At 35.8% G+C, this 12,150-nt stretch overlaps 2 protein-coding genes across 2 annotated transcripts in view; one reads left to right on the top strand and one right to left on the bottom strand.

Annotated features, from left to right (window-relative positions):
• Nucleotides 1–632: 632 nt before the first annotated feature.
• On the bottom strand, nt 633–8,923 carry bri3 (brain protein I3). The gene is made up of 3 exons (XM_056251506.1): nt 8,450–8,923; nt 3,373–3,529; nt 633–1,088 (listed from the first exon to the last, which is right to left on the bottom strand). Exons 1-3 carry the CDS (start codon nt 8,583–8,585, stop codon nt 956–958), a joined length of 426 nt encoding a protein of 141 aa, XP_056107481.1. The 5' UTR covers nt 8,586–8,923; the 3' UTR covers nt 633–955.
• A 2,996-nt stretch (nt 8,924–11,919) lies between these two features.
• Nucleotides 11,920–12,150, top strand: part of tecpr1b (tectonin beta-propeller repeat containing 1b) — a 50,579-nt gene continuing 50,348 nt past the window's right edge. Inside the window, exon 1 of the mRNA XM_056251493.1 lies at nt 11,920–12,144. Within this exon, the coding sequence (XP_056107468.1) occupies nt 11,920–12,144 (225 nt within the window). The remainder of the gene's footprint in view (nt 12,145–12,150) is intronic.

Raw genomic sequence — 12,150 nt, 5'->3', positions numbered from 1 at the left:
GGCGACACTTGTAGAATTTATATACAATCTTTTAATGTAAAAAAAAAGTTATAACCGATCATAACAGCGTGCCTAAGTGTATGCTATGAGTACATCACGAATGAAAAATCACACTGGACACGTCCGAGACTTGATTGTCGGTCAACTGGAAAGAAAAACCATTCGCATTGTCAAAGATTAACTGCGTGTCCTTGGGTGGTGACGTTACATTGTCCCGCTGCCAACTTCCCTTGTTTATTGCAAGGTTTCGTTTCAACTTGGGTCTGGCTGTGAAACACAACTGCATATTCAGAAACCCCCAGCACATATAACATTGATCATCAGTGCAGTGCGATGAAAACATGGCCCCCGAAATAAGACCCCGTCAAGAAAGAGAAAATGGTCTAAAACTGATTCAGAGATATACAAATAACAGTTTTTTTAAATCGAGCATAAAACAATTAATACAGAAGAAGAAGATAAATACGATGCTTTTTGATCTTGACTAAGACGTGATTGACACGATTAGTGAGTATATGGTAATGAACAGATTAAACATTCTCTCAAAAATCATCAGGAAAGCAAATCGATTGAATTTATACACAGTTACTCGGCGTTTTGTCCAGAGTCGTATGGGAATTTCCCTCAGTGAGTCCCGGCTCCATCAGTTCATGGTTTCTCTGCCGTCGGAAAGGCACTAGTGATTAGATGACTGGAGACTGGCTTTAAGATTTCATATAAACAACAACAACAACAAAAAAACAATAGTGCTTGCGAGGCGTGTATAAACTAAAAACATGGACGACCATCTCGAAGTAATCAAAAAGTTTGTGGCTGGTTACTATTGTGATCTGTCATACTTGCGTTAAGCGACATTTTGCATTTTTCGTGTGCAATGATTACAGATAAACTTATGCTGATGCTTAAAACTGAATTAAAAAGACAGCGACGGGGGGGGTGGGGGGGTTTGGTCCCTCTAGCCGAAAGTGGCTCCACAGTTTGGACATCTCCTCTGACGCAGGGCCAGGCAGAAGAGAATTCCCAGAGGAAAGAAGAATATGGCACACATGATTCCCAGACACGTGAAGTCGTCCTCCAGCACGCCGACCCTGAACACAGCACAACCCCACGGTCAGCACACACACACACACACACCACTCAAACATCTCTACCAGACCAGACTAAAGGCATGTTTCAGCTGAGATATCTTCAAATATGCCAGTGCCATTGAGAAGAATGCCCTTCATATTACAAACGCTTTGCATATTTGGCCCAATCTAGTTTGACATTTGATAAACCACATCAGCAGTAACGGCTAAAAATATGTCTCGATTCTCGCACGACCAAAGTAATTGTCATTCTTTGCTGTAATCAAATCTGAAAATAGCATTGGGCTGTAATTCTTCTTCTTCTTGCGTATGGTTATCAAGTGAACAGGGGCCTGTTGAAGGGTTAGTTAGTTCGCCCCAAAAATTAAAGTTTTGTCATCAAGTACTCGCCCTCGTGTCGTTCAAAACTCTTTTTTAGGTCATCGTCAAAACACAAATGATGAAGATCTTTTATTCGATTTTTGTTTATACGTTGAAAGTCAAAACTTTAAAAAGTTCATAGACGTCATAAAAGTAATACATATCAATCGAACAATAACACTTTTTGTTTTTTTTGTTTTTTTAACAAAAGCTCAAATGTGCTTGCTATTGTTAAAGTCCCCCTGTGGTCAATAATTGTATCCCTTAAAACTCACCTTTGATCACCTAAATGACATATTTAAATGTTTAATGCCTTAAAATAGCTTGAATGTAACTCGACACCCTTGCCTCATTTAGTATATGCGGTTCTATGAATATGCAAATGAGCCCCGCCTCCACTCACTCACACCAGCTCAGAGATCCACTGGTTGGCGATCACACATTGATCTGATTGGTTACAAGGTAGTTTGTGAAACGTTTGAGCTTCTGTTTACCATATTTGATGTGCTCAATGTGTGTGTGTTTACAATACCTGCAAATTAGTAACTTTTCTGCGAAATGTGCCGTTTTAAATGAAAAAGTCATTTTTGTGAATCACGCAGATCCGAAGAAATTCCAAGCACAATCAAATTATTTTTCTGATTTCTTTATGAACATATTTTGAACCTTAAAATTTTAGGCAGAGTGGACTTAATATGGATGGACAGAAAGGATACAAGTCTAAAGGTCAGGTTCGTCGCCCGCCGCTTTAAACGTTCGCGCTGCTCGTTAAAGCAGGATGGATTCTGATTGGCTGTCAATGCTTTTATCGTTCTGAAAGTGATTCCAACGAGATCGTTGTGCTGTTATAGATGTGGTGTGGACTCTGCTATTCTTTTATATTTAGAACTATATCTTTATAGTTACCATCATAGTTATCGTCCTTTATGGCTTTGGAACAACAGGAGGGAGAAAATGATGACAATTTTCCTTTTAGGGGGGAAACTATCCCTCTAACCAACCTGAATATTAAAACATGTATTATGATATGAGAGAAGAAGCTTCAATTTCAGTCGCCATGCCTCTGTTATTTAGAAATTTAAAAATGCATTTTTAAGAAACAAAAGCATCAAACATCTTTAATTCTTAATCATAGACAGATTTCTATATTATTTCTATATATATATATATATATGTCCTGTATGATATAGTACAGTATGATTTAAAAGGAGGAAGGGACATTGTTTGTTTTGTGGTCACGCTCACTGAACTGGACTGATCTGGTGCATGAACCAAAGTTCAGTGTGAAATCAGCGCTGTCATGAGGTCACATGACTCTCTCTCAGAGTCAGATGAGCAAGCATGAAGTGCTTCTGGATTTAAAACAACCTCAAAGAGGCCAATTTAAGGCCAGGATTATGAGTTGAAAAGAACATCCAGCATGAAAAAAAAAAAAAAAAATCGGTACCGCTTTACTATAAGGTTCATTAGTTAATGTATTAACTAACATGACCTAAGCATGAGCAATACATGTGTTACAGTATTAGTAAATGTTGAAATTAACATTAACAAAGATTAATGAATGCTGTATAAGTGCAGTTCCTTATTAGTTCATGCTCACTAATGTAGTTAACTAATGAACCTCATTGTAAAGTGTCAAAAAATCTGATTTTTTTTTCTTTCTTTTTTTCGTCATGGCATGACATAAGTGACATCAGCACTGTCACATGCTCACAAGCGAACAGGAAGATGAGTGAGCGGATACAGAAACCACTGTGAATTCAGATGAACTCCGTCTGGTTTATTTCTGTCCGTTCCTCCAGCGAACAATGACATCACGTAAAGCTTAACTGCCAAACACGATAGCATGACTTCTCCTGAACAGAGCTGACTGATATTGAGAGCGATGTGTGTGTGTGTGTGTGTGTGTGTGTATACGCCTCACCTGCAGGCCGGACACCCCCCCACCACCACCACCGAGGGCTGGACGATGGTGTAGGTGCTGGTGTAGGCCGGCTGGGTGGCCACGGCCGCAGGCTGGCCCGGGACGCCCGGATACCCTGATGCGGCGGCCGGATACCCTGAGGTGGCGGCTGGGAAACCTGTGGGACAGAGTTCACATCCATTAACACTCCACGTTTCTCACAGAAGAGATGTTTTATGAGCAAGCAGAGCTGAATATTGTACAGGAAGATAAAGGTGAGGATACACCCTTGAGAAAAGAAGTCATGTGATTGTAGTGAATGTGCACTTGTGGTGTCCTTCAAACATTACGGGTTTTTTTCTTTTTTTTATGTACTTGCAGGTAAAAAGATTACATTTACAAAAAGTGGATTTAATGTCAACTTTGTATTTTAACCCTCTGGTGCTCCTTTGTTTTCCAATGAAATGAATGTACTATATTTTAGTTCGCTAATGTTTTTTATGTAATATTTTTAGAGGATTTTATATTTAAGCTGTACTCTGACAATTTAAATTCCGACTTAAACTGTGGTAAATCTTGAGTGCTTTAGAGCACAGAGTTTGATCTCTTTTCAAAGACGACACTTGGCAGATTGAAAACAAGTTTTAAAAAGTGAGCTTTATACATTTTTTACACTTATTGGGTCTCATTCATGAAACACGAGCAGAACGAATTTGTGTGTAAATCGTGTGTAAAGTGGTTCTGGCGTAAATTTTCGGATTCATTCAAATGTTCGTATTTTCCAAATGTTAGTTGGTACACAAGAAATCTACACCTGCTCCCAGCCACGCGTAAATAGTGCGCTTAACACCCGAACGTTTTGCTCATTAATAAGGCTGCATTTTAATTCACCTTAATCGGGTACATATTTGCACAGCATTTTGAAAAAATATTATATATAGTAATTACATACGTTTTTTCTTATTATGAGAGCCAGTATAGCATCTGCGAAGGTGGTCCTTCTCCAGTTTGAATACTATTTTTCCGAAGTGAACTAATTCGTTTTTTGCTGTCAAGCTTAATGTCGAACCATTTTCTTCTCACTTCTGGGACTGTTCGATTAACAGATGAAACTCCATTAACTGCATCTGTAATACGCTGCCAAGCTTCCTTTTTTTTAGGACCCGATACGCCACTATGTACGCTTGAAAATAAATGTGGCGTTTTGAATGAACTTCTGATAATAAAACTTCAATTTCTGCATCTGAGAATTTTTTTTTCATTCGCATTCATGTCATAATATGATGCCCATATATAGTTGTCAGTCGGATTTAATGGGCGGGATTTATGGTAATTGAGAATGAACGTGCACACGCATCCCATTTATGACTGATTGGAATTCATTAACACACACACACATTTCACTATCACATCTGACGTTTACGAAGTATTTGTGAATCAGGAGAAGAGTTTTCGGGAAGGTCTCTTTACGCGCAAATCACTCGCATATTTACGAATGTTTCATGAATGAGACCCATTGTTATGTAAAATGCACTAAAGTACTATTTTCAATTTTTATATGAAATATATATATTCATCAAAAATACATTTTACTCTAAAACTGCAAGATATCAAAGCCATAAATCCACATTTAAGCTTGATATCTCAAATAATGAGCTTTCAGTCAGATATGTTTGGCCGCAGTATGAAATTCGGCTCTCATTCATTTCTAATGCGTTATTTTGACCGCGAGGAGCACAAGTGTGACTATTTCTATTTTTATTTTTTCAAATAATGTCCATGATTATTTGTGTCCACATAGCAAGTGCCAAAACCTTTACCAAGTTTCGGACCATTCCGATGAAGTGAAATATTCACACACAAAAAAAACTTCAATTTTTCAGTAAAAAACGACAGAAGAGCAACACAGGGTTAAAGAACATTTTTAAATCATTACGTTTTAATAATCTTTTGTCATGCTTTGAAGAAGTGCTCTTATTTTGACATACTGTTCATGTAAAGTGCTTGATTATGATTTTAACTAGTGTGTTATTCAATATTAGATTTAAAGTTAATAGGCTATATTATAAATGTACTGAACTGGAACTTCATTATTACAAATGTATTTAAAAAACAACATACAAGTTTCAGTAGAAATGACAATATATTTAATTGATCATAAATGCTTGTCAGTGACTTTGTACTTATGAAATGACATAAGTACTTACTGTAAGTGGGTCAAAAAAGCACTTTTACGTTCAACTAACTGCGTTTAATATAAATGTAAATAACATGCAAATCAAGTGTCCAAAACCATTACATTCACTTCACACTTAAGCAGATTCTTTATATAATTTCCATAATAAGAGCTCTTTTTAAAGCTATGGACTACTTTTCCACAAGGGTGAAGGTACACTATGAAGTATTGAAAGAGAGGTAAACCGTTAACTAAACTGAGCATCTGTGTATTAATGGTCCATGGACTTCAAACTTTTGAAACTACATAAGAAACTTGTGGCTGAATGGTTTCCTTGTTCACACACCATGAGTTTTAGCTTGAGACCAGTCTTTCACAGAATGTAGTCGCGAAATACATTAATAATGATAATAAACATAAAACGTGACCTGGAGCCTGTTGCATAAACTGCTTAGTCAGGCATCTTTTCTTTAGAACTGGCCATAACTAATACATTTAATGCTAATTTAAGAATGAAAGGAGTGATTATCATTAGGCTGAATTAGTCAGACTAGAAAGTCCAGTCCGCTTTCCCAACCAGTACGGGTTTTTTTTGTTTTGTTTCTGACTCAAAATAAACCAGAACTGTGTTTTGTTGTACTAAGGCTCGTGACACTTAATACAGTGAGTGCAGTATTTTATAAGTAGATTTTAATAGAAAGTAACGCCGTTCCATTCGGTAAATGTTGTACCATATTTTTATTTTGTTTTAATTTCGGTTATTTTTAATAGTTTATAGTTATCAATTATTTGCTTGCCAGTCTGTGAAAAGTCATTAGAAAGTTGTGTAAACACACTCATTGAAATGGTTTTACATTTATTCCTGATTTGTAATTTTTTTTTTAACTCGAAATGATGATCTCATCAATGATTTCATCAATTGTCAACTGACTGCTGTGCGGTCAAACGTTTGGAAACATTACTAGTTTTAATGTTTTTTAAGTAAGTCTCATCTGCTCATCAAAAATACCGAAAAAAAATTGTGAAATGTTATTACAATTTAACCTGTTAACTGGCACCCCCCTTTTTTTTGCATAGACATAAAAATCACTATCCAAACTTAAATGGTTGTAATTCAGGAATGCTTTGGAATATAGACCTATGGCTGGTCTTGTTTTAAAGAAGACATTTTCCAGATTATTGTAGAAGTCCAGAAATTGTAAAAAATGAAACAGAAAAAAAGTTATATAAGTTTGAGTTTATGAAATTGTGTGATGTAAAAATATAATGATTAATATTTTATATAAAATATATATATTACAAAATATATTTTACTCTAAAACTGCAAGAAAAATAAAGTCAAATATCTGAACAAGTTGTATTCCAAATTTTAGGTTGATATCTCAAAAAATGAGCTTTCAGTAAGATTTTATTCGGGCGCAGTACCCAACTTTTTCACTAGGTGAACACCAGACTCCATTACTGCCCATATAAGGGCGCCTCCATTTTCATATGTTTTGAGTGATCTGAATCATGTATTTCCATAATTTTCATACAATTTATGAAGTAGACATCCTATTCAGAAGTAGTAGGGGTGGTTTGGCAGTATTTGATTTGAATTAAACCTCTAATAAATGCATAAAGACTACGTTATAGCGTTATAGCTCGCAGCCGCATTACAAATCGAGAATCCATACATTTTTCTTTATATTTAAAACATTTTCAGACCTTTTTTTCTCATAAAATGGAATTGGTGTTATCTTTTGAACTCATGGCATGAAAACAAACTGAGGTTTCTACCAATCTTTCATGATTTTTCATGTTTATTGTTATTTCAAAATAAAGGCCTAAATACTCGTAATGAATATGAAATATTCTTGTTGCAAATTGATAAATTTCTGCTCCTCTGTAATATATTTTAGATAACAGCCACCAAATATGAAAACTAGAGATTTTAAGCTTTCAAATGATATATAGTTTGGCAATATTACTTTAGGTTTTTACTAAGATATTATTGTTTTAAACATGCAATGGCAAATGGGCCCGCCGGCGGGCCCATGCAGGGTTAAGTATATAGGCTAATTTATACCAGTGATCAAAGTGTTCCTGTGATTCAGTGTCACATGATCCTTCAGAAGTCATTTTAATATGATGATTTATTATCAATGTTGAAAAAAAAAATGTGTGCTGCTTAATTTTTTTATGACCTGTGATACTTTTTTCAGGATTCATTGATGAATAAAACGTTTTTTTAAAAGAACAGCGTTTATTTAAAAATGGAAATCGTTTGTGACAATGTACACTCCCGGTCAAAAGTTTGGGGTCAGTTTTTTTCCCTCTTTTTTTAAAAAATAAATTAATACTTGTATTCAGCAAGGATGTGTTAAATTGCTAAAAAAAAAAAAAAAAAAAAGTGATAGTAAATATTTATAATGTTACAAAAGATTTATATTTTGAATAAACGATGTTTTTTTATAAACTTTTTATTCCTCAAAGAATCCTGAAAAAAAGATCACATATTAATATATTATATATATACACAGAAAAATATTAAGCAGCACAACTGTTTCCATTATTGAGCATCTAATCATCATATCTGAATGATTTCTGAAGGATCATGTGACACTGAAGACTGGAGTAATGACGCTAAAAAAACAAAATCACCTTTACATCACAGGAATAAATTACAGTCGATTAAATAGAAAATCAATTATTTAAAATTGAAATAATATTTCACAATATTACTGTTTATTCTGTATTTCTAATCAAAATAAATCCAGCTTTGATGAGCATAATAGATTTCTTTCAAAAATCTGAAACATATTAAATCACATTCTTCATCATATATATGCGTTATAAAATCCTGCAGTCCGTGAATTGTTGCAGGATTATGAGCAGTTTAAACGCAGTGTGTGTGTGTGTGTGTGTTCGCGGTTCTCTTGCCTTGGTAGGGCGGCGGAGCCTGAGGCTGGAAGCCCGTCGCAGGAGCAGCGGCCGCGGGGAACGAGCCGTAGTCGTACGCCGCCGGGACCGTGTTGTACGCCGGAGGTCTGTCCTGGAGAAGAGGTTTAGTATCCATATCCAGTCCGAGGCGTCCTGTCCACTTCAGAAAACTAGTTTCAAATCTCCTTGAGCTTGAACGATCACTTGGACTAACGCAAACAAAAACCAAAACAAAGATTGGATGAAAGTTCCTCCACTCTTCCCCATGCGACTTTAACGCGCTCTTACAGCTTCGGGACAGGAATGGTTTGAAGACGTGTAAATGTCCTAAAGATGCGCCATAGCGACCTGTTCTTGATTTCTCTCGTTTATGAGAGAAATCTAGGTTTGGTAACGACTGAAACTCGTTATCAAACTCAAAAACGACGTTTTTCCTGCTGCACTGTCACAAGACTCGCTGTCACGTGATGAAGTGGAACGCGCATGCGCGGCGGCGGGGGAGGGGGCGCGCCTTAAAGTTATACACACGCTCACTTTTTACGCACTAAAAAGTTTCATTTCTATTTTTGTTATTTGATTTTCCTTTCCCCTGCTGTTCTATGTTGTATCTACTAATGTTTGATACTTTGTTATATTTTATTTGTAATTGTTGACTGATTAATAATAAAAGTGCTCACTAAAAAGTGTATCAGATTAAACAGAAAGGTTACAGTGCTTTTATTTCTGTTTACAATCATGAGATGAAGGCTCTAGTCTTATTAGTAACCTGATAAACACTGTGTTATATTGAACATGTGGGTCACGCTGTGTTCACGTCATGTCGTTATTACCTTAATTATTATGAGATGACAAACCGTGACCTGAGCTGTTGGAATCTCGGTAATAAACACACCTATGATTATGAAACAGATCAAAAATCACGCTAATGAGTGTTGTGAACAAATGTTCAACCCATATCTTTTCAATAAATTATTTTATCTGGTTTCCAAAAACCCGGTGTGACTGTGAGTGAATATAACCAGTTTTTCCTATAACATACAATACGAATATAATACGAGTTTCCTAGTTGAAATCACAAGAACGTCTTCGCAAGTCGTGTTTAAAGGGCCAAACCCACCCTAATAGGCTATGTGAAATTGATCAAATTAAATTAATGCATCTGTGTCTAATGACAGACACTACAATACAGAAATACAGCTGTCAAACTGTATAGCAAGTGTTACTGCATGCAATGCTTTTACATTAAACTTCACAGCTGTTGCTTTTTTTATCCAACGAACTTTTATGCAATATAGCATACAGAATTTAACTGCTAATATCATCTGTGATGTGATTTTGATGACGAAAGAGTCTCTGACATACTGTACATCAGTCAGTCTCAGTTACTTCATGTTAATAAAGAAAATAATGTTCACAGCACACGTTTTTCCCAAATGTGCTTGTATTTATCCACACCACAAATAATGAATACACTTCAAAACACACAAGGTCGAAAAGAAGGAAAAACAACAGTATTTCAAACATGTTCAGTTATAGCCTTTTCGTTTGCAAATTCATCTAATGCATCGCCTATCTATGCATTAGATCAGTCTGAAGTAACAGCTGAAGTATAAGAGTTAGTACTCGTGTATCACCCTTGAGTTTTTAATTATTGAGAGAGTAAAGAGTAAATAATTGATCGAGTAAACCTGCGCATATATGAGAGCTCTGCGCGACGGAAAAACATACGTGCGCGCACAGGCTGTCCAATCAGAAGCCTGGATTTCGACATTTCCGTCAGCGCTGACCAATCAGAGCGAAAATACCCCTGACTTCCTGCTTTGGCTCTCTGAGCCCTTAGAATAATGCTGGGAATAATAATAAACGGGTTGCTGGTGTTTGTAATGCTCGGAATAGATGAAGACTCGCTGCACAATCATTAGACTACACAGAGGGTGAGTTTAGGAGCACATCTGAGCGGAATGGGAATTCGTTGTGTGTGTGTTGGAATTTATATTCGTCGTATTGATTAGGCTATCATTAAACGTCATAAATCATAAGGCAATAGCAAGTGCATTAATGTTTTACATTAAATTAAATTAAGCAGAGAATAATACGACTGTAATATGAAATCCAGAGAGACAGGTGCGAGTTGACCACTGGTGTCCAGTAACAGTTGCCTGTATCTCTTACTTTGTTTGAGTATTTAGTTAGTATATAAATGGATAATTGCTTGATCTATGATTCAAATTAAATAAGCAAACTTTAAAATGCCATTTGTGTAATTTTAATTGTGAACTTTTTGACTGTCTGTGGTTTAATAACTAAACAACTGAGAGCTGTTCATATATATATTAAATATTATTTATAACTTTAATTTTATATGAAATAAAGTATATATAATATATACTATTTTTCAAAAGTTTGGAGTCATTAAGGTTTTTTTTAAAGAAATTAAGACTTATTCAGCAAAGACACTATAAATTGATAAAAAGTGACATTGAAGTATTTATAATAATACAAAAGATTTCTATCTCAAATAAATGCTGTTCTGTTTTGAACTTTCTATTCATCAAAGAATCCTGAAAGAAAAAATGTATCACGGTTTTTCCACATAAATATTGCGCAGCACAACTGTTTTCAACATTGATAATCAGAAACGTTTCTTGAGCATCAAATCATCATTTCTGAATGATTTCTGAAGGATCATGTGACACTGAAGACCAGAGTAATGATGCTGAAAATACAGCTTTGATAATAAATTGCATTTTAAAATATATTAAATTAGAAAACAGATAATTGAATTTTTGTTTCACAATAATATAGTGTATTTTTGTTCAAATATGCAGTCTTGGTGGGCAGAATAGACTTCTTTCAAAAAGATAAACAAATTCTTATTGACCATAAACTTTTGAATGGTAGTATATCGGCAGCGTGTGTATTTATATATATATATATATAGTACTGTGCAAGAGTCTTACGTACTTAAGTATTTTGAACAAAAAAATGGTTTTATTTATATATTTTGCTGTAGTGTGTCAGTGGGAAATATCAGTTTACATTTCCATTTTGCCATTAATTGTAATAATCCAGTGATATTTTTGTAAGCACATTTTTTTTTTTGTCATTTTTGACAACAGCCGGTATGATCCGATCTCACCGTCATCGAGTCTGTCTGTGACTACATGAAGAAACAAGAAAAAACTGAGACAGACCGAACCCAAAACAACACTCTCCAAGACGCTTGAAGAAACCTTCCTGCAAAGCTACAGCACTGTGAGAAAGTTTTTAGGCTGTTGCAAAATTGATGGCAAAATTAATGTATGTAAACTGATATTTCTACTGACACACTACTGCAAAATATATAAATAACTGGTTTAAAAGCATTTAGTTTTTTGGTCAAAATACTGTCATGCCTAATACTTGTTCACAGTATACTGAATATAAGCTGTGTTCTCTACATGTGGTACAGCAGGGTCAGTGGTGTGACCATGTCCGGGTCGCTGCTGTGGGCGGTGGATGTGTACGGGCGGGTGTTCAGTCTTCCGGCCGCTAGAGGGCGCTGGAGCCGCGCTGCTGATATAGTGCTGGAGCTGAAGCGTGTGACGGGCTCTCATCAGTGCTGCTGGGGCATCGGCTGCGACCATCACGTCTATCTCCATGTGTATCCCAGTCAAGTGCCTATACGCCACCAGGAAGAGACCTACGAAAACCAGGTGTGT

This window comes from Rhinichthys klamathensis, unplaced genomic scaffold, assembly GCF_029890125.1.
Source record: "Rhinichthys klamathensis goyatoka isolate OS25496 unplaced genomic scaffold, OSU_Roscu_1.1 h1tg000004l_1, whole genome shotgun sequence".
In the NCBI taxonomy this organism is placed as follows: Eukaryota; Metazoa; Chordata; class Actinopteri; order Cypriniformes; family Leuciscidae; genus Rhinichthys; species Rhinichthys klamathensis.
The sequence above is the reverse complement of the archived record's forward strand: the minus strand, read 5'-3'. Positions and strand labels throughout refer to the sequence as shown.

What these genes read in the sequence shown, in the direction of transcription:
- bri3 (XM_056251506.1), bottom strand. Translation starts at nt 8,585, where the DNA reads ATGGATACTAAACCTCTTCTCCAGGACAGACCTCCGGCGTACAACACG. An exon ending in GGCTCCGCCGCCCTACCAAG is followed by an intron (nt 3,530 to 8,449) that starts GCAAGAGAACCG and finishes TCTGTCCCACAG; the next exon opens with GTTTCCCAGCCGCCACCTCA. An exon ending in GGGGGGTGTCCGGCCTGCAG is followed by an intron (nt 1,089 to 3,372) that starts GTGAGGCGTATA and finishes TGCTGTGTTCAG; the next exon opens with GGTCGGCGTGCTGGAGGACG.